Source organism: Callospermophilus lateralis, chromosome 12, assembly GCF_048772815.1.
Source record: "Callospermophilus lateralis isolate mCalLat2 chromosome 12, mCalLat2.hap1, whole genome shotgun sequence".
NCBI lineage: Eukaryota > Metazoa > Chordata > Mammalia > Rodentia > Sciuridae > Callospermophilus > Callospermophilus lateralis.
The window spans coordinates 59,210,327-59,236,537 of NC_135316.1; the positions used below are offsets into that span (position 1 = coordinate 59,210,327).

At 37.7% G+C, this 26,211-nt stretch overlaps 1 protein-coding gene and 2 pseudogenes across 4 annotated transcripts in view; 2 read left to right on the forward strand and 1 right to left on the reverse strand.

Moving 5' to 3' along the window:
• Nucleotides 1-701: 701 nt before the first annotated feature.
• LOC143411404 (protein cornichon homolog 4 pseudogene) lies at nucleotides 702-935 on the forward strand (annotated as a pseudogene).
• A 6,675-nt stretch (nucleotides 936-7,610) lies between these two features.
• LOC143411405 (tubulin beta-1 chain pseudogene) lies at nucleotides 7,611-8,861 on the reverse strand (annotated as a pseudogene).
• Nucleotides 8,862-16,364: 7,503 nt separating this feature from the next.
• Nucleotides 16,365-26,211, forward strand: part of Diaph3 (diaphanous related formin 3) — a 464,142-nt gene continuing 454,295 nt past the window's right edge. For all 4 annotated transcript variants that reach the window (XM_076871975.2, XM_076871976.2, XM_076871977.2 and 1 more), the window contains exon 1: nucleotides 16,365-16,544. In XM_076871975.2, the coding sequence (XP_076728090.2) occupies nucleotides 16,365-16,544 (180 nt within the window). The remainder of the gene's footprint in view (nucleotides 16,545-26,211) is intronic.

The window sequence follows — 26,211 nt, forward strand, 5'->3', positions numbered from 1 at the left end:
TACTTTTCATCACCAACTCCATATTCCTTCTATTATGTGAATTTCTCAAGGTTGTGAGAAAATAAAATGCTCTTTGGTGCTTAAGCAAAGTAGTTTGAGAATTTGAGACTTTCAATAGAATAGTTCTGACAAATATATCTCCAAAACTACACTTTCTATCAGTCCTCATGTTGTGGTACTATCAACCCCTGATTATCTGTGAAGGATAAATGATTCACTTGTGAATGATTTATGACACAGTCTTAACACTAAGTATTATTTTCCTGCCATCTGTCATGCTTTCAGCTAACTTTATAAGATCAATTAGATAGTCCATGGAATGAAAACTAATGTTAACAGCGTCCTAAAAAAAATACATGTTTCTTATATGTATAATTAAAAACATGGTATAAAAATATTTTAAAATATGATATAAGTACACACACATATGAGATACCTATACAGCATGTAGTAAACACATACCAGGAAAAATTTAGTTTATATTTTTAGAGTGATTTTCACTTTATAAAATGCTTTTACATGTAAGAGGAGGAGGAGGAGTTGTTCATCTTGCTCCTCAATTTTGCTCTAGTCATCCTCAGTCTATTCCTAATTATATTGTCTGATTTAGAGTGCGATTACATTAGTGTTAGATCATGTTTCTCAAAATTAAACAAGTGGGTAATTCCAGAATTGATAGGCCTTATCACTGCATTGTATCGATGCTTATTTCATTGTACTGGTTCCTATTCCTTCTCAACTTAGCTGTTGCTACTTGAAATATGTATCAGTCATTATGGTGCCAAGTGGCAGCATGTGAGTGTTTGATCCAACAGAAATACATAAGCAAGTTCAATCGAAGACACACGTGAAAGAAGCCATGATCAAGCTTGGTTTCCACTTACTGTTTCTTCAGGAATCTTTATAATATGCTTTTAGCTTTGATAAATGACTGAAGTTGGAGAAGCTGTGGTTGGAGTCTACCATGCACAGTCGAGGAGTCAGAGACAATTACATCATCCTTAAAAACGTGACCATAGCAGTATATATTTTCATCTTTGAAAAAGAAACAATTTTTGTGTATAATTTCCATATAAAATATTTAACAAACAAAAAAGAAATTATCTCTTTTGGCCAGGAAATAAAAAGGGCCATTAATGCTTGAGAAATCTATCTGGAAATTGGTATATTTTCATATTTGAATATTTTGAATCTGATTGAAAACAGTGTTCCACTGTCATAAAAAAAGTATGGTTCATCTACATCTGAAATTCAGCTTGTGGGAGTAGTTATAGATTAGTAAGGATACAGAGAAGTAGAGAAAAATCATCTCTAGTCAACCAAATCACCTGAAGGAATTAAGTGCTACTGTCTTAAACAGAGCTCAGAGATGGGAATGCTTCTAACTAAAGAGTGAAGACTAAGAGAAGATGTGTCAAGATGCCTGAAATTGTATGTACTCATTAGAAGAAAAAGAACATGTATTTCATATTATGAAATATTGAAATGAAGTCCTATGCTCTGAAACCTCAGTTTTGAAAGACAAGTCACACTAGCAGCACTGTTTAATTTAGGCCAATTTATTAAGACCGGAGAAATTGGTTACTAAAAGAAAGTATGCCTGAACAATAAGGTATAACATAGATTTGAAGGAGGGCTAGGTATGCTTCCACAGTTGTGTGACCTTATCTGTAAAATAAACAAACAAACAAAACATGGGGGCTAGGGGCTAGAGTTCTTCCATAGACTGAACCCAAAATTCAGATATTAGAACCTAATCTCCAAATGTGATGGTATTTAGAGGTACAGCCTTTGAAAGGTGATTAAGGCATGAAGACCTGCACCTTCCACTAGGTGAGGATACTGTAAGGATTAAATGAATGTTAAATAAGTCATGCATTTATTTAGAGGTTTTGTCATTTTTATAACTGTATTGCTTGCTTCATTTAAGAAGATTGACTCTCACCAGACACTTAATCTGCTGCTGCCTGATGCCGAACTTCCCAGGCTCTGGAACTGTGAGAAATAAATTTCTGTTGTTGATAAGCTACATACTTCATGAAGTTTTTTAGACTAGCAGCCCCAAAGGACTAAGACAAGTCCATCTCCCCAGAGGACTTCAACATCACCATGGCATACCAAAACTGTCTTTTCAGCATCCTCAGTAGCTGTCCTCATTTCTTCCTGTGCCAGCATAGTTTGTCCTTGCTGAAGACCACTTTTTAGGAAATGCGAAAAGTGCAACTTTTCCTTGTCATCATATAAATGAAGAGGGGATGTTTTATATTGTTTACAATCGTTTACTCCCTCCTGTTAGTAGGAAATGGAAATTAGGTTCAGGGAATCATATAACCGAGAGAAATAGAGTTATAGAAATGGCAAGACCTCAAAATGAATTCAGGATTTAGTAACCATTTGAAGGACAACGACAGATGGTGGGTTTAGAGGTGTGCAAATACAACGGGAAGAGGTCAGATGAATTTCGAGAGCAATTGCAGAAGAACTGCGTGATAGTTTTGAGGAATAAGGAAGAGAAGAGAAAACATATGGTGGGAGGATAATTAGCCTCCAGCATTTGTCTTTAAGAAAAGAAAAATCCTGGAAACTTATTTACAAAGACACAACCTAAGGTAAAGGAAAAGATTTTTTTTTTTGGAAAAGAGAGATGTTGAGATAGTTTAATTTGCAGAATTTTGGAGAGATTTTACAGTAAAATTAAACCTAAGATAATGAAGACAGGACATATATAGTAATTTAAACAACATGTGACTATGAATCAGGTTTCCTAATTAAAGGGATGGTAGAGTAGTAGTGATAAATTGAATAGAGTTCTCCCACTATGAGGGAGATGGCCAGCGCCTTGTTTGGGGGTTCTTCTTCCTGCCAAAGAGGGTGTTAGCCACCTGAGAAATTAAAGTCTAGAATAATTAGTAAAGAACAAAAGACAAAGTCAGAAAGGTAGTTTCAAAACGGGAGCTCCTGATAGGTCTAGCCCCCACAGAAGCTGGAGCTGAATAATTAGAAAATGGCTTCCATGGTTTATTTATGGGGGTACATCAAAGATTGGTAAAGTTTCAAGGGTGGAGTCTTGCTTCGTGTTGTCTTGCAGTCAGCAGATTGATTAGCAGGTCACACCCATCTCAGAGAGGCTGTACAGCTAAAGCCGGAGCCCCCATCTCTGGTGCTGTGTGAGACCAGCGTGGAATAGAAATTCACATGTCTCTGGGCAGTAAACCAGGGGAAATGTCCACTGGAACTTCCCAGACACCGGATTATCCTATTTACTAGGCTACGATGTGTAACACAGTCCACACACAGCCCACCGACGGCTTTCAACAACCCCCCAAAATTGTTTAAGAAACAGAACAAAAACATTTTGACCCTGAAAATAAACTGAGTGAATTCTTGACTAATTAAAATGCAGATCTTGCCTTCATATTCAGGAAGAAAATGTACGTATTTTCATAACATGCAGAGAAAAGATTCTTCCCAGCTTGCTAAACTCAAGGATCACTCCTTTTCCTAAGCTAGGTTCATAAATGTTTCTTGTAAGATCAACAGAAGGTAGAGTTTCTGTGATATCGAGCAAGTCAAGGGGTTTTGGCTGCCTATTTTCTAATCAAGGCAATACTGCAGATTGATTTGTGGCAGTTTCTTTTGGAGAGATTCCTCCTCTTCTTTTGACGTATGGGAGGGTTAGGAGGGCAGAGTAGCTGGATTTTAACATAGTAACATAGACAATTGGAAAGATCGCTGTGGCAGCAGCCTGCAGAATGGATAAGAGGCATCAGAATACAGCCTGATAAATTAGCAGGACACTGCTCCAGCCTTCAGGGAGCGATGGTAGAGCCTGGCTTGAGGAAGGGCAATGGTGCAGAGAGAAGAAATTTGAGCATTATTAAGGATGGGGATTGGCAGGATTTAGAGATTGGAGTAGGTTCTCCTAAGGTACCTGGAGAGGCTGTGCTGCTCTTGGGTGAGGTGGGTGTCCTGGGTGAGGCAGGCATAGGAGGAAAGATGCACAGTTTACTTTTGTGTATGTTGGATTTTAGGTGTCAATGGGGTCACCTCATTTTTATATCCTTTCCAATCATGACGATCAAATTTCTGACGAATATTTTCCTTTCCATAAATTAATATTCTCTTTAAGTAAAAGTCACCAGTCTTTTAACCCAGGAAGAAAACAAAAACCAACTTTCTCTTGTGTTCATTGCTTTAGTTCTCAGAATGACAACTTATTTTATTCCTCCTTTCCAGCTTACGGGGTGGTACTATGTTCACTCTGTACATTCTGAATTGGATGCAGTTGTCAGAGAAAGGGAGACAAAGAAAACTTCGGGATCTGACTGGAATACAAAAAAAAAAAATGGTGCTGATGCTGGAAGATATTAGTAATCAGGAGAGGAAGGCAATAGCAGCAGGATTGAGAGGTTTAGGTTTTTAATGTTTGCATTCAGAATATCTAAATAGAATTGTGATTTCATACAATGTCAGACCAGAAGGGACTTTCAAGGTGAAGAGAAATTAACATTCGTTGAGCACATAATATGTACCAAGAACTTTGCTAGAATGCTGTTATAAAAGTTGCCTCAAATAATCTTGATAATTTTCTAGCAAATTATTTCTCCTTTTTAAAAATAATTGAAAATAGAGATTCTCAGAAGATGTGTAAACAGCTCAAAGCCACCCCATTACTTAGTGGGTTATTTAGAGCATGAGACGTTATAAAATAGTACCCTTGGTACCCAATGTTAATCAGTTTTTTGTTATTATGACCAAAATATCTAACATAAACAACTTACAGGAGGAAGGATTTATTTTGGCTCTGATCTCAGAGATTTCAGTCCATGCTCAGCTGGATCCATTGCTCTGGGTCTGAGGTGAGATAGAACATCATGATGGAAAGGGCCCAGGGACAAGGTATAGTCCCAAGGACATATCCCCAGCCACCCACTTTCTCCAACCATGACCCACCCATCTATATTTTCTACCTCCTCCCAGTATCCCTCTGCTATTAATGGATTAATCCACTGATGGGGTTAGAGCCCTCAAGATGCAATCATTTCTCAAAAGCCCCACTTCTGAACATGGCTGCATTGGGAACCAATTTCTCAATACGTAAATTCTTGGGTGACACTTCACATCTAAATCATAATAGTATTCCATACTGAAGTTTTGAAAATGGGTTCTCAGGAGGCTAAGATGTTGTCTCTTTTTATGTGTAAAGCTTTGATATACACACAGCACAGAAGACAGTGTATCTAAGGTCTTAAAATTTATGGGGAGGAGCAAGAGGGGGAAATACACTAAAGATTCTTTAAAGGGATGAGAAACAGTATTTTTTTAAATTAATTTCTGTTGATGGACATAATACCTTTATTTTTATTTATTCATTTTTATGTGGTGCTGAGGATCAAACCCAGTGCCTCCCATGTGCTAGGTGAGCTCTCTACAACTGAGTCACAGCCCTAGCCCCAGAAACAATGATTTATATCCCATTTCATTAAACACATTTTTATCCTTTTGTTTTTTAGAGAATCCTTATTTGTTTATTTCACAAGAAACCTATTTTAAATAATAATACATTAAATAAATAAAAGTGGTTGGTTTAAATATTGCTGGAGAGACTGCCCAGAGTCATATCACCTTGGACGTCTTTTTCTTCACCTTCTTCAGTGACCCATAAGACTCTGGTGTGAAAGTTTTAGAGTTCCAAGCCTCTTAGTTTGAATGTCTGAGGAACCCAATTTAACCTCCTCATTTTGCAGATGGGTAAACTAAGGCAAGTTGGTAATGTGTAAATATAACTCCTCTAGTTATTTTATTATCAAGCTTTCTACTGTAGAGCATACTGTATAGCAAGGTACCGTGTAATACTAGAAGACGGGAAAAGAAAAGAAAATCCCCAGCAGAGGTCAAGGAAAGAAAGACTGTTTAGAGAGATGATGAGAGTGTAAATGAGAGGAGATTTTTTTTTTTTTGGAATGATACTGTAATCAATAGCAGCAAATGGAGAGAGATTAAGGACTGGCAACGAAGATCCAACAGTATAAAATTGTCTGGTGACTTGTGACCATAGTGTTAGGAGTGTGCAGGCTTACCTTGATTTCACAGGAAACTGCAAATATTGGCAACACCTCATCAAAAGTAAGGATGCAAACTTGCATACTCTTTCTTGACATGAATAGAAACACCAATATGTTAATCATAACAAAATGAGGAAGAAACTTTTAGTGTATTGTAATCAGATGGGTTCAGCTGAAGAATACAACACAAAGCAAATAATGAACACAAATGAATGCCTTAAGGAGACTTCGATAAAGGCAGGTTTTAATACATTTGATATCATAGAATATCCAGAGTACAGCAATTCACCAGAGGATAAAAAAAGAAAAACATGTGGTGTTATGGTTTGAATGTGATGTGTCCCCCTGCCCCAAATGCTCATGTTAGTGCAGGTATGTTCAGAGATAAAAGTATAAGATTATGAGACTTGTAATCTAATCAGTGAATTGATCCATTTGATGAATTAATAATTTGAATGGATATAGGCAGGTGGCACATGGCTGGAAGAAGTAGGTCACTGGGGGCATGCCTGTGAGGATTATATATCTTGTCCTGGATTCTTGTGTTCTTGTTGGCAATTGCTGAGCAGCTTTCCTTTACCATGCCTCCACCATGATATTCTGCCTCACACAGGGCCCAGAGCCATGGAGTAGGTCAAACATGGACTGTATCTCTGAAACCATGAGGCAAAATAAGCTTTTCTTCATGTAAGTTTTTCTTCTTAGGCATTTTGGTCTCATTGACAAAAAGCTGATTAACATGTATGGTAATAAGATAGAGACATAAATGAAAGAAAAAAGGCAATATGAGAACTTCTACTTGGCACCATAGTATTCTGTAGCTTAATTCACATTCATTTTAACTTCGAGTGACATTGTCACTATTTGTTATTTGTGAGACAAATTATTTTCCAAGTGACTCAACAAATTATATTTAGGCTTTAGTAATTGTGTTTTAATATGAAGGAATTAGACCATAATCTTACAATATTCTTAATAATTACTTAATTAATTTTTTGCATTTGAGAAATATCTTCATTTTAATACTTTGGAAAAGTGAAGATTAAAAAAAAAGCATGCATTTGCATCTCTTTGCTTAAAGAACAGGAATACTGTTAAATCACTGAAGTAGAAATCCTATACTACTGGAAGATTAAACCCTGAAACTATAACTCAAAAGCAGTGAGAATAAAAATTTGGAAAATAAGAACATGGTTTATTATCAGAACAGATATTCTAAGAAACAATACTGTCCTTATTAATTTTTTTTTGTGGTTGTAGATGGACAGAATGCCTTTATTTTACTTGTTTATTTTTATGTGGTGTTGAGGATTGAACCCAGTGCCTCATGCATGCTAGGCAAGCACTCTACCACTGAGCTACAGCCCCAGCCCAGCAACAATACCGTCCTTTTAAGAGGAGATCCACATTATCCCACCAATAGTTAACTTCTGACAGGCATGCCTGAGCACTTTAGTATACAAAGAAGATGCTGGAGGACAGCAGGATTTATTCAAATTCACCTTTATTTATTCACCAAAGAAGCCGGATTTATTTGAGAAGTTCTTAAGCCTCCTCCTCAAATTCTCCTTATACCTTGGTGTGGTATCCTGGTACTGTGGGTACCCAAACACCAGACTGTTCATGTTGCTTTCGGGATTGGTGGACTCCATCTGGTCCATGTCCTCACTTGTGAGACATGAGTCTTGAGCAGAACATGGTCTTAAACTGCTCCACGGTGTGCTTGAGCAGCTATTAGATGGCTGTGCTGTTGCAGAGAAGGTGGGCCACCTCATGAAGTCACCTGACAAGATGTTGCACGTGGTGGTCTTTAGGTTGTGGGTGATCCACTCCATGAAGTAGCTGGTGTTCTTGTTCTGCATGTTGAGTTTCTGCTTGTCCACCTCCTTCATGGTCATGTGGCCTTGGAAGATGGTGACCTCTGACAAGTAATATACCTGGTGGGGGTCACAGGTGGCCACCATGTTCTTGGTGTGGAACATCTGCTGAGTGAGCTCGGGCACCATCAAGGCACAGTACCACATGATGCCTTGGCTGATCAGGGGTGAGAAGCCATGTGAGGGAAGGGCACCATGAAAATGGCCAGCTTGTGCAGATATGCTTCAGCTGGTCTGGGAAGCTTATGAAGGTGGTGATTTCACTAATGTTGCTGACTAGGATGTTGAGGTTGCTGTGGGGGTGGTGAGCTTCATGGTATGGAAGCAGATGTCTTACAGAACCTCATTGTCAATGCAGAAAGTTTCATCTGTGTTTTCTACCACCTGGTGGACAGAGAGAATGGTATTGTTGGGCTCCATTATTGCGTATGGCCCCTTGGGGGAGGCATGATGCTGAAAGTGTTCATGATGTGGTCTGAATACCTTTCTCAGATCTTGCTGATGAGCACAGTGCCCATGCCTGACCTGGTGCTGCCCCCCAGAGAGTGAGTCAGTGGGAAACTCTGGAAATAGTCACGGCTTTCTCTTTCCTCACAATATTCAGAATGGAGTTCCACCAGCTCAGCTCCTCCTGTACAGTGGTCTTTGCTGAGTTATTCCCTGTCCTACTCTGCCAAACTCGATGTTGACTGGCCTGAAGAACTGGCTGAATGTTCCTAACCTCACCTAGTCCATTGTGCCTGACTTCAGGTCCACCAGGATGGCCAAGATACATATTTGTTGCCAGTTTCTTTTTGTGTGCATTGATTCTCTCCATCTGTAAGTCACTGTCTCCATGGTAACTGCCGATGGGGTCAATGTCACACTCATCACTGATGGCCTCCTAAAACTTGGCATGCCTGGATGTGCATGATTTCATGCATGTATGGAATTTGGAGTGGATGTGCTTGGTATGGACCAGAGGACTCAGTTTAGCTGAGCTAATTTATTTTTTTTCCGATTTATTTCAAATATTGGAGTGTGATCTGGTAGTGACATCTAATACTTTCAACTAAACCTTAGTTAAGTATCTCACACAAATAAGAATATTTCTGTTCCCTTTTAAATGGTTCCATCATCTACAAACACAGACAGATTAATTTTCTAATCAGAACATTCTGGGAAACTATTAAGCATGACATTAAACCATGTTATACTAATTACATTCCCCATGAAGAATTTCTATCTGAACTTACAGCTTAAGACCCTGGAGAAAACTTATCACAGCACAAATTGCTTAACTGTATTTAAGAAGAATCACATATCCATATAATAATTTTGCTTTTTATACATACCTTAAATCAACTATGTTCTCCATGGTGATCCATTATAGTGGCAAGATCTTCTTGACCTTGTTAAACAGAGTTTTTTTTTAAGGTGTTAAAAATCCTGTGTGAGAATATAATATGGCAAAGCAAGTTCTGAGCACTATCATGAAAATTAATATTTGCTTCTTATTAGACTACTTACACTGAAGAAAGAAAAAAGATATAACTAAATAAAAGTAACTGTGATATATCAAAAGGGAAAAAATATTTTAGAGTTTACAGGCCATAAGATCTCTTTTGCAAATACTTAACTCTGCTGTTGTAGAACAAAAGTACCTATAGACAGTATATAAAAGAACAGGTGTAACTATGTTCCAGTAGCATGCTCTTCTCCCCACCCTTCCCTCCCCCCCCCTGTCTCTTCTGTGCGCGCATGCATGTGTGCACACACACACACACACACACACACAAATAGTGGCAGATCAAAACCACTTCACATCCATTAGAGTGGCCAGATTAAAAAGGTCACATAATAATTGTTGATGAGTGGTGGGCCTGCAAATTGCTGTAACCAATCTGTAAAGCAGTATGGAGATTCCTTAGAAAATTTGGAATGGAACCACCATTTGACTCAGAGATCCCACTCCTCGGTCTATACCCAAAAGAGTACACTATAATAACGCAGCCACATCAATGTTTATAGAAGCTCAATTCACAATAGATGATGCCCTTCAATAGGTGAATGGATAAAGAAACTATGGTATATATACACAATGAAATATTATTTGGCATTAAGAGAACAAAATTATGGCATTTGCCAGTAAATGGATGGAGTTGAAGGATATCATGCTAAGCAAAGTAAGCCAATCCCAAATACCAAAGGCTGAATGTTCTCTCTGATAAGTGTGTACTGATCCATAATGGCCCTGGGGGAGGCATGGGAAAAATGGAGGAACTGTGATTGGGTAAAGGGGAGGGTGGAGAAGGGGAGCAGAAAAGATGGTGTAATGAGATGGACATCATTACCTTAGGTACATATGTGACTGCACATATGGTGCAACGCTATTATCATGTACAACCAGAGAAATGAAAAGTTGTGCTGCAATTGTGTACAATAAATCAAAATGTGTTCTGCTGTCATATATACCTAATTAGAATGAATACATAAATTTTAAAAAATAAAAAAAATTGTTGATGAGGATGTGGCAAAATTGGGACCCTCATGCACTGCTGGTGGCAATGTAAAATAGAGCAGTCACTTTGGAAACATCTGGTAGCTCTTCAAACATAGGGTTCCCTATGGTCTATCTCAGGAGTTCCCGGGTGCATTAAGAAAGATTTTCTCTTTAGATCAAACCTGAGTAGGCCTTCTTTGGGTCCTTTTTGACTAAGCCAGACTTTGGGCTTACCTCTTTGTAGAATCCAGTTTGAGCAATAATTCTGCTCATCCTGCTAAATCAGTTCATCCCCCACCTGGGTTATCTGACTTGATACCCTGTTACTCTGGCGTGCCTTCAGCAAGAATTCTGTTTGATTGGTTCAGCAAGAATTCCCCTTTCCCCTTTCTTTAATACTGAGCTACACTCCCTGCTTTTTTAATTTTTTATTTTGGGACAGTATCTCGCCAAGTTGCTGAGACTAGCCTCCAACTTTTGATCCCCCCACTTCAGCTGTAAACTGCTGGGACTACAGGCATGCACCATTGTGCCTGGGTATACACAAACATTTGTAGTAGCATTATTTGAAATAGTCAGAAGATGGAAACACCTCAAATATCTATCAATGGATGAATAAGTAATCAAAATGGATGTGATATATCCATCCATACAGTGATATATTACTGAGCCCTTCGGATATATTTGGCAAAATCTGGAGAAAGTTTTGGTTGTGACATCTGCGGATGTTACTGAATTCCAGTGGATAAGGCTTTGAATGCTACCAGGTATCCCATAACGCACAGGACAATCTCCCATAACAAAGCCCCAAATGTCAATGGTGCAGAAATGCTAATGTAGATACATACTATGACTTGTTAGTGATAATTTTTGTGTATAAAACTAATTTCTTTCTTAAACAATATTGTACTGTAAAGCAAAGGCAATTTTAGTCAATACAGACCAGACTGTGGAGAGTATAGAAGGTGTCATGCCCCAAATGTGATAGTATAAGCAATGCTGTTATATCCTGCAATTGAGGATCTGAAGTGAAGGTGCAAAGTCAATGCTATTGGCCAAATAATTGATCCAATATAAAATGACATAGGATTTGTGCGTAGTGAGGTACATTTCCCCTGTGGCAAAATGATGATAAATGTGGTGAAGTTAAATCAATTAAGCTATGAACTAGATTTGTAATTAAAGGGTTTTGTTTTAATCCACTTTTTGGAAAGCATGCATGGCAAAGAACTGAATTTTCAGTTAAAGTGAAAGTAGAAGAGGGATGAAGTGACTTTTATTGTTGGTGCTGTTTCTTCATACTATTGTAAGACAGAGAAAAGAAAGGGCTGTGAGAATAGGATAAAAGAAAGTGGAAAGGAAAGGAAGGGGAAAGAGTTGATTTTGTTACTTGAATTTAAAACAAAATAAAACTTAAGGTTATCCTAAAAGGAAATAATTTCATATATCCACATATGGACTCTGAGTCCATGCTAATAAACCACAAATTTGTGGAGGAGACGCAAGAGTTAAGGGAGCTGTCTCTGACATTGCTATTTTACTGGTAGTCTGTATATTTCATTGGAAACTTAATATAAAATGTTTCCAACAAACAGAATATTACAGAATGTAATAAAATACACACCAATTTACTCACCTCTGAGATTAAATATGCTTTAACATTTACTAGATTTTTACTTCATATTTTTCTTTCAATAAATAAAACATGACGTGTATTTTAGTTATAAAATTTCAGCTTTAATTTTTTCCCCTTTTTCCTTTCCACAGTGCAAGTAGGTGAAGATGTTGTGTATTTTTTGTCTTTTTGTCTTTTTGCAATGTTATTACATGTATACATAAAGGCTTATGTATTACATATATGTATATACATATGAATATACATAGTATACATATGTAATGTTTGATCATGCTGTTTATATTTTGTAACTTGATTTTTCTTTTTATTTTTTGAGATTTATTTATGAATTATTTGTTTATTTATTGATTGATTGTACTCGGAATTGAACCTAGGGGTTCTTAACCACTGAGCCACATCCACTTTTTTTCTATTTTATTAGAGACAGGATCTCTCTGAGTTGCTGAAGCTGGCTTTGAACTCACAGTCCTCCTGCCTCAGCCTCCAGGCTGTATTTTATTCTTGCTTTGACTACAGGGCAGTTTGATATATATATATAGTAGTGGGTATTAAAGCAAAGAGTGGTTTACCATTGCTTTACATCCCCAACCCTCTGTCTACTTGCAATCCTCCTGCCTCAGCATCCCAAGTAACTGGGATTCCAGACATGTGCTAACTATGCCAGGCATAAAGGAATTCTTTTGAGTGTATCTTTGGGCTTCTCCAGGGAATCATCTAGAATTGCTTGGTCATAAGTATAGGTTACTTTACCTTTATTAGTATATCCAAGTTGTTTGTTGTCTAAAGTGACTGAATCATTTTTTTCATTTCTACTATCTATGTAGGAATTCATGTATCCTTACAGTTTGACCGAACCTGGATGACATGGGACTTTGTAATATTTGTCAATTGAGTGAAGGTAAAATGGTAGATTATTTTTTCCCCCAATTGATTAGGGATGCTGCATTCCTTTTCTCAACTTTTCAGGACTTTCTCCCATGGTAATTTAGAGTGAATGGATGTTGAGACTGAATAGACATGATAAAGAAGAGTATTCCTGGATACCAAGGTTTTCCAGGCCTGCCTTTCATTTCCTTCAATTTTATCTCAGTGCAACTATGTCTACACAAGTATAGCTTCCAAAATTGTTAATTCAATGGAGTGAATCATGTCCTTGTTGTTTGGTGATCAGAATGAAAGGTAGTGCCTATTGTTGTGAGCTTTAAATAACATGTGAAATATGATTTCAAAATGTAAAACATACAAAAATATTATTTTCACTGGTTCACTGAAGTTGCAAAGACTTTCTATGAAAAAAATCAGAGTGCTCTATGTAAACGTGAATATCAATTATTAGCTCTGTTTATTTATATCTAGTGCCTTTTATGTGCCAAAGATACCAGAAATGGAAAGCATCGTCTTTGACATTAGGGAACTAGTTTGACACTTACAGCTTGTCTCAGTGTTTTTAAAGGCAGGCTTCAAATTCAGACCTAGGTCATGTTGTTTTCCTGATGGACAACATCTTGCAGAATACCAATGTCAGACAAATCATCATGATGAAATGAGACAAAACAAGAACACTTCCCCTACTTTTTTCTAAGCTGAGACAAAGAAGGTTCTGTGTGCACATAACAGAATATTAATATTTAATGAAGTCATAGAAGCCATTATGATTAAGCTTAGTTTTGAAGTAAGCTCCTATAGTTGACTCCAGCAGAACAGACCAAACTGGGGTACTCACATTCAAACCAAATTCTGAAATGGGCTAGTTCTCGAATAAAAATTAAGAGATTCATAGCAACTAATGAGAAGGAACCAGTTTACCTGAGATGGCATGCTAAGAAAGTTTCCCCCATTTTTGCCCTATAAAGAATGTGGAAATGACCAGTTAGCTTTTTGTTCTTCATTTTTGCTTTCTTCCAAAACAGACAAAATTCTTTGCTCAGTTTATTGGAACACTCATTTTAGTGGATACAATGAGGTGTTGTCTTATTCTAGAAGTGTAACAATAGGCCAATAAGATCTTTAAACTAAATTTATTGTTATTTTGCCTTTTGACACCAATAGCCCCTCTCCTTGATAGGAATAATTGCTTTGTTTGTGAGTAATAGCGTTAGTCTTGCTCTTTAGCCTGACATGGTGCTTTGAGTGTCCAGTATTAAATTCCAGTAAAGTACCCACCATTTTTTTTTGGTTTACCCACCTTGTTGGGAAGCCTGCTATCTGCTTTCCTGGTTTAAAGCCATGGAGCAGTCAGGAAAGCGACCTTCTCTATCCCACCATCTTGAAACCCCGCTGACATGGTGCTAGATAAGATTTAAGATACCCACTCATTGAACTGTTCACACTTCCTGATGGCACTTAATGAAGAGCAATCCTCCCTACTTTATTCTTTGGAGTCTTCCCCAAATCACCTAATCAAAGCACAAATCCTATTAGTGCTTTCTAGCATCCTCTAACTGAGAAAAATTATAGATTTTCATAGTGCATGTTCTTGCTCTCTGTAATAAGCCCAAACTTTTTCAACTTCAGTTATTTCTCCTGCTAGTCGTTGGCTGGAAGATACTAAAACTCTAAGAACTTTATATATGCTATCTCATTTAAGTCTGAGAGCATCACTATTTGGGAAGTATGACAATTATTATCTCCCTTATATAGATGGAGAATGAAAGAAAGTCAAACATTATTTCCAACATCACATAGGTAGTAAATGTCTAGAATAAAACTTGCTTCTTGGTCTGTCATTGAAACGAAAAGAACTACTTCTATTTCAAACTATCTTGCTGATTTCTTGAAAGGCTCCCTAAAGATTAAGCGAAGTTTGAGGACAGAGTTGGCTACAGAGAATTTGACAGAGTAAAAACAACATTAAAAAAAGAAAATGCCCCAAATTAACCAAACAAAAATCCGAAACAAAAAATCTGTGAAGATTTATTTGGAACCAAGGCCTGTTTTTCTGAACCTCTATGATAATCTCTCTTGAGTACCTGGAATTGTTTCTTGTGCCAAAATTAGTAATACATATTTACTGGCCCATTACACTTACATATAGTCAGAAGATGAATATTATAAGGAAATAGTTCAAAGGAAAAGATGGCTTTTAAAGGAAGGAAAAAGTACACTAATACATGAGAAAACTGTGCTAACTTCCTATCTTGACTGCCATAATACACAAAATCTTCTGCATAGTTTCAGTTCAAGGGCCTTTATTATATGCTGACAAATTTGCTTCAACTTCATGCTTTTGACCACTCTTGGCCTTCCACCTCCCTGAAATGCCTTTTAACTGAATGCCCCACCACTGTTTTCTGCTTATGCATCCCTCCCAGATCTGGAGTAGATCTTCAGGTTTAACCTATTGAAGTCCTATGTATTCAATTTTGTGAATATTTCAACGAAATTGATACAGGTGCATTAAAATAGGTAGGAACTCATCATCCAGAGCTCATATATTATCATTATTATTAACCAATATTATATTTATTTTAACATACTCACATTGTTATAATTATTACACATTATATTACATTTCATATAATTATATATTACATACTATATACTCTATTTAGGTTTTTAGGTGTCCCACGTCTGGGACAGTGGGACAAAATTTCTCACTAAATTTCTCAATAAATTTGCGAACTGCTATAACCATTATTTTTGTAAAGGTTTGTGTCCAGTCAGGCTAATTTTTGGTGGAGCCCTCTCCTAACCCAGAGCCAACAGGCATCATTTAGGCACTGTGCGGGTGCTAAGTGTGTCCAGCATACATTCTTTCCCAGAGTGTCGAGCACTTTTCTGTGGCCATCCCACCAAAGCCTCCGGAGACATGTAAGAGGCTAGTAAATAATTTTGCATTCCATCAGTGTTCCAAAGGCACACAGTCAGTCTCGATCGCCTTCCAGTTTGGCGAGAAGCAGTTTCTCCAAATTCCCAAAAGAGGAAAGTGACTTTCTCATTGGTTCTGCCTAGGTCTACAAATCCGAACTCATTCTGTGCCTTTAAGTTGCATAGCGAGGACCGCCGGAGGAGCAGAGTAGCCGAATAGACAGGCAGAGCAGCCAGTCACCTTATGACAGTCCCGGAAGGGGCGGGGTTCTGACGTGTAATTGAACCAGCGGCGCGGGATTGGCGAATCTAAGGCGGACCCTAGGTGGCGGGAGATTTCGGATGTGTTGGCCCGGGCCAGTGCTGTAGCGGTTGGGCTGGGCTGGGTCAACAGCGTGGGCGGCGGAACCTGGAAGGCGAACCCACCCTGATCCCCGAGCCCCGACTGTGGCTTGGTGAAGGATTGCCTTCTCTTGGTCCCGGTGCTGTGGGGAAAGATGGAGCGGCACCGGCCGCGGCTGCACCACCCAGCCTATGGCTCCGCCGCCGGGGCCCCCTATCCCTCCTCCGCCTTGCTCCGCAGCTGCCGGGAGAGCAAGATTCAGCGCAAGAAGGGCCCCCAACACCCTCCGTTGCCTTGCGGGCCAGAGGAGCCTGGGGAGAAACGCCCCAAATTTGTAAGTATCGCCTACTGCTGGGATGCGGCTGCTCTCGCCTCACCCAGGTGCTGTGAACAGGTCCTCGCATCCTTCAAGCCCATATAAATTTAGACGTGGCTGACAGCCAGGTTGGGCACACCGGGACTGGGGACTAAATTTTGTTCTAAATATCTAGAGCTGCTAATCTTCATAGATCGACCATGATGGGTCCAATTCTATTAGGATAATTTTTACAAATGCACTGTTGTTGTGCTGGCCTACATTTCTTAAGGCCGACCTGTAAAGCAGTTCAAATATGTATGTTTTGACGTCATCTACGTGAACGTTGCATTTTTAAAAAAATCAAACTTCTTTCTTTTCCTTGGAGTAAGAGGGTATAAGACAGAAAGTGAACTTTTAGGCGATAGTATTTTTCTGCTTAATGTTTTAATTCAATAAGAGCTTTTTAAGGTAGATGCATTTTTCCAAGTTGAAACAGCCCATTTTAAAACTTGGCGGGCCATGTGGTCACTGCTAAAGAATGTTTGTTTAGTTTGGAAAGAAGTCTATTGAAACTTGCTCTTCTGATTTGCTTTACTTACTCACTTCAACACTCAAGGGAACTGTCATGATTAGTACCTTGAAAGTTTTATCTTAGCTAGTGAAAGACTAGTGATTCATTTGGTTTTGTGTGTGTGTGTGTGTAAGTAACTCCTAGAAGCTTGATAGATGTGGGTCGGGCCCAACCGAATTGAAATGTAATATTAACCTCTTCATTGACTTATGAGTAAGGAAAAATATTTTTTAATATAGTGATAGCACAGCATTTGCGATTTGTAGAAAAGTAAAACTTAAGTAATTTGCCTCATGATTCACAAATTAAGGGAATAGTGGCTTGTGAACCAGTTGCTAAATATGACATTTAGTTAAATATAGAAAAAAATCATTAAAAATAATAGTTGAGGGGCTAGAGTCTGTCATAGCAGTAGAGCGTGGGGCACTGGGTTAGATTCTCAGCACCACATATAAATAAGTAAATAAAATAAAGGTCCATCAACAACTAAAAAATATTTAAAAAAATAAATAAGAGTTGAGCCTTCCCTTAGACACAGCCCTGTAATCCTAGCTCCTATGGAGGCTGAAGAAGGAGGATCACCAGTTCTAGGCTAGCCTGGGCAATTTAGCAGGACTATGTCTCAAAATAAAAAGGGTTAGGGATGTAGTTCAGTGGAAGAATGCTTGCTCATCATGTGCATGGCCCTGGGTTCAATCTTCATTCCTACAAACCAAAATCAACTGAGCATGGCTATGAGATACATCAGCATACTGAAAATGAGGAACAATAGGAATTAATTATACTAAATTAAGTATCAAAATGACCAAGCCTGTACTTGATCATTGTTTTCTTGACAGATTTGAAGAATAGGAGAGAGTTAATTTGGCGATGAAAGATTCTGCCCAATATGAGAAAAATCCACTGGAACATGACTTCCTTTTATAATCTACTCCTGGGTTAATAATTTCATTCTAGCTTGGCATGGTGGCACATGCCTATCTCAGTACTTGGGAGACTGAGGCAGGAGTATCCCAATTTAAAAGTGAACCTCAACAATTTGGCAAGGTCCCAAGCAATTTAGGGAGATCCTGTCTCAGAAAGATAAAAAGGGATGGGGATGTCACTTAGTGGTTAAGGGCCCCTGGATTCAATCCCTGATTTAAAAAAAAAAAAAAAAAAATCGTTCTGCTTTGTCTTGACTCCAGTGGCTATATGGAACATGGGAGTTATTATTTTCCCTAATTCCCAGCAAGGAGGTTGTGAAAACAGAATCCAAATCAATATTTATGTTTAGTGTCATCAAAGTCTATATCCTGTGATTTGGGTTCTAGTTTCTGTGTTTTTCATTGCTTAGGTGTGCCATATTGCCTTTTGCATCACACCATTTGTTAAAAGCGTGATGGAATGACATCTAAAATCTAATATGAAAGGAAAGTGACCACAACACTCGAATGACATCTAAAATCTAATATGAAAGGAAAGTGACCACAGCACTCGGAGCAACCAAGAGATCTTTATTGCAGCAGTGCAACAGAGGAGAAAAGAGAGAGAAAGAGAGAGAGAGAAAGAGAGAGCGCATGCGCAAGAGAGACAGAGCAAGAGCAAGAGAGACAGAGCAAGAGCAAGAGAGACAGAGCAAGAGCAAGAGAGAGAGAGAGGCCCAGAGGAGGGAGTTTTTATAGCCCAAATCTAATGGGGTCTCTGGGTCTGCAAGCTGCCTTGTTGGCACACAAGGGGGTTAAGTGTTCAGCCTTGAGCGGCAGGTTGAGTGTTCAGCCTTGAGCAGGGGGGCAAAGCATTCAGCCTTGAGTGGGGGCTTAGGCCTTTGGGCTTGAAGCAAACAGGTGATAAAGAACCAGACCTAGGGTTTGAGTGGCCAGGTAACCCTGCAGCTAACTTTGTTTGGCATGCCCTGCAGACAACTTATTCAGCCTGTCCTGCACCTTAACTTTTTTGCTCTAAAATGAATAAACATATCTAAAATACTGTGTGGATGGGATTTGATTTGAATTGTGATTTCATATTTAGAAGTAATTTGTACTCATGTGATCTTTGAAATTGCATCATCAGTTGTGATCACCACATTAGATCTGCTATTTAACTTGTACTTGATTTATTTTAGCATTTTTAAAAAAAAATTTTGATAAGTTGTATGTGCTTCCTTTTCACTTCTGCCTGAGTGGTCCCCCTTTTTTTAGACCCCCCCTCCCCTTAAATACATTTTACTTGTTACTAGTCTTTATATAATTGTTCTGATATGTGCAGTCTTTGGCTTGGCCTCATGGTGGCTAGCTCCTGTTGATCTTTGTAAGTTCATTTCATTGCTTTATCTTAACCTGTAGGATTCCAGGAGGCTTAAACAAGACAATTTTCTTTCTTAATGGCTTGCTTTTTGGGGAACCAAATGTAGGACCTTATACTTATAGTGAGTGCTGTACCACTGAACCTAGGCCCCGGGATTGCTTTTCTATGGAGATATTTAGAATGTTTCTACCAGGAACCTGATCAGACTGACAATTTTGGATTTTTTTTTTGAACTGGGATCCTTTTTTTTTTTAAATATTTATTTTTTGGTTAAACACAATACCTTTATTTTGTTTGTTTATTTATTTATTTTTATGTGGGTGTTGAGGATCGAACCCAGGACCTTGCGCATGCCAGGCAAGCACTCTACCGCTGAGCCCCAGCCCCAGCCCCAGCCCCAGCCCCAGCCCCAGCCCTGGGATTCTTAAGAAGGGCTGGAGGTCTATGCTCAGCTTTACCTGAATTTCTGGCCTAAGGCTAAGTATACCAATTTTAAGGATGCCTCCTAAGTAGCTGTTTTGGTTTGCCTGCCTCTTTATTTGAGCAAAGCAAAATAAGAATGATTTGCAAATTGGACAGTTCCTAGAACTAGAGGCAGTTCCGAGAACTCCAATGTTGTGATCAGACAGAATTTATAGGAAAATAGTGAGGTCATAGAAAACAATTTAATTGATGACAGCTTAGTCAATCAAAGTGGTCATTTGGTTAAAGCTTAACAGTTGGTTATAGCCTAATTAGTTAACTGGCTGGCTGGCCTTCTTCAGCTTGCCAAACTCAAGTTACTGTGACTAAATGATATTGGTTTGGTCTGTCAGGCTCAGTGCAGGTGCTCAGTCTAAGTCCATGACTTACAAATTTTATATTATCTGTGTTTATCATATGAAGAGACTGCCCAAGGTCACATAGCTTTGATCCTTAATCACTGTCCTGTATTACTCTTTTATAGCTGCTGGGAATTTTAATCTTCACTGATTGTCTCATTTAAGAGAACCATTAACAATAATTAGTGATGCTTTTTTTTTTTTTTTTGGTAGTACCTGGGATTGAACTCACAGGTGCTCTACCACTGAGCAACATCCCAGATTTTTTTTTTTACTTTATTTTAATTTCGAGACGAAATTTTTCTAAGTTGCCAAGGCTGGCCTCCAGCTTACAATCCTCTAGCTTCAGCGTCCTGAGTTGCTGGAATTACAGGTGTGCACCATCACACCTGTCATAATGCCTTTAATGAATAGTTAGTGATTTCCTGGTTATATGCAGGTTGTAAGGTGGAAAGAGGTATAAGGTTGGAGACCTTTTGTTTACTGAAGTGGGAATTCAAAGTTGAAAACAAAGGAGGCTTGATGAGATTAGTACATCCTTGCTAATTGCTTTGAGTTTATTTTGAGGCAGGTGTAGTAAATTGAGTAATGACTTTCCAAAAGATATCCACTCCTGGATCCTGGGAACCTGTAAATGTTACATGATATAGCAAAATGGACTCTGCATACATGATTAAGGATTTAAAAAATGTGCAGATTAGTCTGGGTGTCAGCTTGGGTCCTAAGTGCACATACATGTATCCTTGTGTGGCTACAGAAGTAGAAATGGGTGATCAGAAGGTATGAGAGTCAGGTAGTGGTTCTCTCCAACAGGAGAGAGAGAGAGAGAGAGAGAGCTTGAAAAAAGCAAGCAGTCCCAACCACACCTTGATTTTGGCCCAGAAAACTGATTTGGGACTTCTGGCCTTCAGAACTGAGAGAATGAATTTTCAGTATTTTGAACCTTCAGATTTGTGGTAATTTGTTACAGCTGCCATAGGAAACTAAGCAGGTAGTATAGTTTCCAGGATGACCACATTATAAGATTATAGGAGAACCATCAGATTTGTTTAACTCTCTTCCTTGTATTACTTGATTTTTTTGGAAGGTTTGTAATTTGGGCAGATGTAAGATAACCAAATACAATAAAAAATGAAAAATGGAATAAGAGTCTAAACCTTTATTTGGCTTTTGTGTGGTGTATCATTTTTATAGTTAAGAAGGCTGAGAAAAGATGAAACTGAAGATGCTCTATTTAAAAAATAATTATTCCTTTTCTTTAATTCTCAGCTTAACTGACATTTTCAGTTGTCCTAGAGCTACTTGTCAAGAATTGAGAGTGTTTTCAGTTGAAGGCATCAGGCCCCTGATTTTATGCATGCCAAAGTTCTACCAAACATCTCAGACATAGTAACCTTTTGATGAAGGTAAAATCATTTATTTAGGCCATTCTTTCAAGAAATTGCTCTGAAATTTCCCAGACTTTCTTTTCTATTTATTATTCCTAATAAAACAATATTTTTGGTCTTAACATATGATCTATCATAAGAATATGTCAAGTGACTTCTGGGGGAGTACATTTAGATGCTAAAAACAGATGATATATGGTATTGAATACTTCTGGACTACTCTGGATCTTTGAGGGTAAAAAGGGGTGTGGGTAGGGATGATTGTCTCAGATTTAGAGCAGGGCTTAATTGCTTTTTTTAAAGACTCATGTCTTTAATTATGAAGCAAGCAAACTGACATACATTTATTATACTGTGAAACCTTGCATCTCATCTAGTCTATCTTGTAGCAATTGCTTCTGAACAGATGTTACCTGAAACACCTTTATGCAGTTGGTGGAATGCTAAAATTTGTCATGCTTTTATTATTGTTGTCTGAAATTAACTCTACTTTATGGCATAACTTTATTGCTGTGTCCTAGAATCTTTATATATTTATTGCCTTATAAATTGGAGTTAAAATTGGCTTTTTATATAGAATGTAAATTAACATGTATATAACTTGTTTATGCTTGCAGAATAAAACAAGAAAAAACTGCTACGTATTACACTAACGTAATTGTCTTTAACTCAGCACATAGTATCCTCTAAACCAGGAAGGAAATGAATGCTAAAGAATATGCTTACCATCACACTCTTTCTTGTTTATCTCAGACACTAATTTGACTTTTAGATCTATAAAATATAGATTAAGCATAACCTTTTACTTCATGGGATATTAAGGATCAAAGCATGGGCTTTCTTTGAACAGGATCTACAAAGGTAACAGTTTTCTCAATAGCAGCAGGATGGCATTGAAATACCTTACCATTGGGACTAATTTCTTCTCAAATAGCAAATCAAATGGTTATTATTAGGGGAGAATTTAAGAGTTTAAGTAAGCTAAATTTTGATTCTGAAACATTCAAATTACTGCTAGTTAGTGAAAACTATTTGGAAATGCTTGCCATAGATTTTATTTTTCACAAGGCCAATTGCCATTCTTTCTTAGAGTTTCTTGTAGAAGAGGTCATTATGAATAACATTTAAGGGCATTGACTTGTATTATTCCTAGGTCTTGTATCCAGCTATGTCACAATAGCTTTGTGAACTTGCCCAATTGCTTAACTTCTCACTGTGCTTCTTTCCTGTGTGTAAAATGGGGCTATTATGCAGATTAAGAGTTAACATGTCAGTGTGTCAGTGGCTAGAATAGCACTTGGCTCACTGTAACCTATATGTTAATATTTGCCATTTATAGGATTACTATTTTGTTGTCAGAGTAGTAAAATATCAGTACAATTTTTGCATATATTGTAAGGCACTGGGAACATATATTTGATATGTGAATAACTTTCTGATACTGGGAAATTTTAATTGAGCCAGGATTTTATCTCATAGTATAGTGGAGGTAGAACTGGGGTATTTTCACACATATCAAGTGACATTTGTGTTGATGTAGAATTCTGATTTGAGGGCTGAATGGACAGAGAAAGTATCTAAAATTTTCTGAGGGGTATCTTCTTAATTTGTAAAATGGGGTTCATTGAACTATGAAACTTGCAAATAAATGAAACTTAGAAAAAAAGAAATCTACATAGGAAAAAAAATCAGTCTTAGAAAAAAAATCTTGTGGTACTCCAGTTTATACTTGGATGATAATAAAAATGTTACTAATATATTTATAGATATAAAACTAAGTATGACTTTATGTTTATGGCTCTTTTATAACCAAAAAACTAAAATAGATTTACATATAAAATTCAAAACAAAACTATAAAACCAGTAAAATTCAAATTAACACCACCATTAATTTAATGTGATTGATGATGATGTTTTGCTGAAATTAAATCACCATTATTGGCTTTAATAGTGAAAAAATATGTTTATGTTAGCTATTTTCTCTTTTTTTCAACTTGATTCTGGGATGGAAATGAAATCTCAAAGCTTAGGATATGAATCCAAAGATAGTCTCACAGATTGGTAGAGGTCTGCTTTAAAATGTGACTTAAGACTATGGGTGTAGGAGTGAACTATTATAAGCCTGTTTATATGAAGAAGACAGCTATATGTAAATGATTTTTAGTAAATTGTATGCAAATGTTGAGAAAGCCTTTATACACACTTTTCTCTTGAAATTTAAATTTCTGTTGCTGTGGGTGCATTGTTTCCTGAACAGTGTCATTTTGGAATTTTTATTTATCATAGAAAGGGGAAACGCTGTATTCTCACCAATAAGCTTAAGAAATGAAAATTCATAAATTCTATTGAAATTCCTTTTTTAAAAAATCACTGTATCTCCTTGTAATCTTTGTCATTCATTTCTTTGAAGTCTTACAGGATTTTTTTTTTTAATTTTAAATTTTTAAAAGGGATATATATTTTATCATCTATCTATAAACCCTAGAAGTAAATCAGTAAATGGAATTAATACCCAATAGCTTTCTAATCTCTTCATCTTTGAGTATCATGCATGTCATAACTCCTGGAAAGGAAGGAGGCACCAGGATGATTTGATACGTCATGTAAGAGCTCTCTGTGTGTTGAGGGACTTGGGGTATACCTAAGCAGTTGTGATTGAAGTCATGCCATCATGGTTTAAAGATGACTAAATAACCTGAGTACCACAGCTCACCAAAAGTTGTAGTGTAGAATTTCTTGAAACCCTTAGTACATGGATTATTTGTGAGATTCATGATTCTTCAGTTATTTAGCCATTTTTATTGGAAAGTATCCTATCAGGATATGCGGGTTTATCTCTTAATTGCTACATTTTTCCAAGGTGAGCTGTTTATTTGGATGTCCTAAAAATAAAAACTTTGTAATATTCATTTTTAAATAAAAGATTTGAACATTGGTGACATTAATTATGGACTTCAGAATTAAACTGTTTTTGTTTATTGAAAGCCTGGATGGAATTCTATTCATAATGACAATACAATTCATTTTTAATGAAAAAATTGACAACTTGAGAAACGAACATGAAAAATGGAGTATATATAACCTACATTCAGAAATTCAAAGTGACAGTTTCATTTCTTTATAAAAGGCGATTGTCTTCAATTAAAAGTGGGCTCTGATGTCCCTTAGTCTCTCTTCTGAGGGTTTTTCTTATTGATATGTTGTTCCGATCTTGCTTTTAGTTATTTTATGCTTACGTTTATAAAAGCTTTTGGAAGTCACTTTCTGTGGTGGCTAGCTTAGACTTGTGCTTATAATAGGAATCTGAATGCTTGGCTAAGTGCCACATTCCTTTTGTAACTTTATCCTGCTTGGTTCATTAATTCATTCAAGAGTGATTTAAATGTTATACATATACTCTAAATGTCCATTTCTTTTTTTTAATTAAAGATCCCAGTGCTGGTTGGCAAGGATGTGTGAAGACTACCAGAAACACATCTGGATCATTGAAGGACTAGGCCTGACAGTGTGGCTTTAGAACCCCACCGTTAATACAATGATACAAGGGGCTCAGACTGGATTCATTATGGCTATATATCCTTGGCCAAATTACTCAATCTCTGAACCTCAGTAGTCCAATCTGTTAAGTGGAAATAATCAATATTTATGCTTATAGATTTTTGTGGGGTTAGTTGAATTAATGTGTATGACAATAGGTTAGGCATAGTGCCCAACTGTTAATATGTGACAACTTTTACTAGTTTAATGTTTGTGATTCTTTGATGGACTCTCAAGCAGGGTAGATCCCATCACTGCTGTTTAAAATTCTCTAGGGTGGTCATCTTGAAGGGGATGTGACAGGATCTCAGTTGTTAATGGCATTTTGACCTTTTTCCTGCTGCTGGACACAGGGATTGTGTTCTGGCACCATTCTGTTCATTGGCATGAGAGAGACATCAAGAGATTTGGTCCCTGGACATATCCCCATGCTTTCTGTTTCATCCCAGCCTCCAGCTTCTTGACCTTGCCTCTCTGTCTTTCACTGTTAGTCTTCTATTACCAACCATTGCTACACACTAAACCCACACTCCACAAAGGTAACCCTGGGGCTTCCTTTTAACCAGGATGCCTTGAAACTCCTCACCTCCTCAAACCTCACTTAAGGTAGAATATAAATAAATAAGATGACCTTTGGCTGCCTTATCACATTGCCTTAGATCTCCAAGCTTGGAGCAATGTGGCGGCTTCTCTGGCTGAACTGGGCTGCTGTGTCCTTGTGGAAACTGTCCCAGCTGTGTGAACTGATGCCCTTGGACTGTGGGTCCTGAAAGCTGTTAGATAATCATCATCACAATAGCCACATACTTTGAGCTTTCTCAGTGGGCAGGCGCTGTTTTAATCACTGCATTGTGGGGCTTTAAAGTGGTACTCTCACTTCCCCTGTCTTGCAAATGATAGAACTGAGAGAGGTTAGGGAACTTCAGTATCTGGCACAGCAGGGGTGAGGGCTGATGGAGGTGAACTCTAGAGCCCTGACTTTTAACTAGCATTTATGCTAAACTTTTATCACTCTCTTTACCCTATCTATGGACTTGATTCCCTTTTGTTGTAAATAACTGTTTTTTTTTTTTAAATGAAAAAGTAATGTCTGCACATCT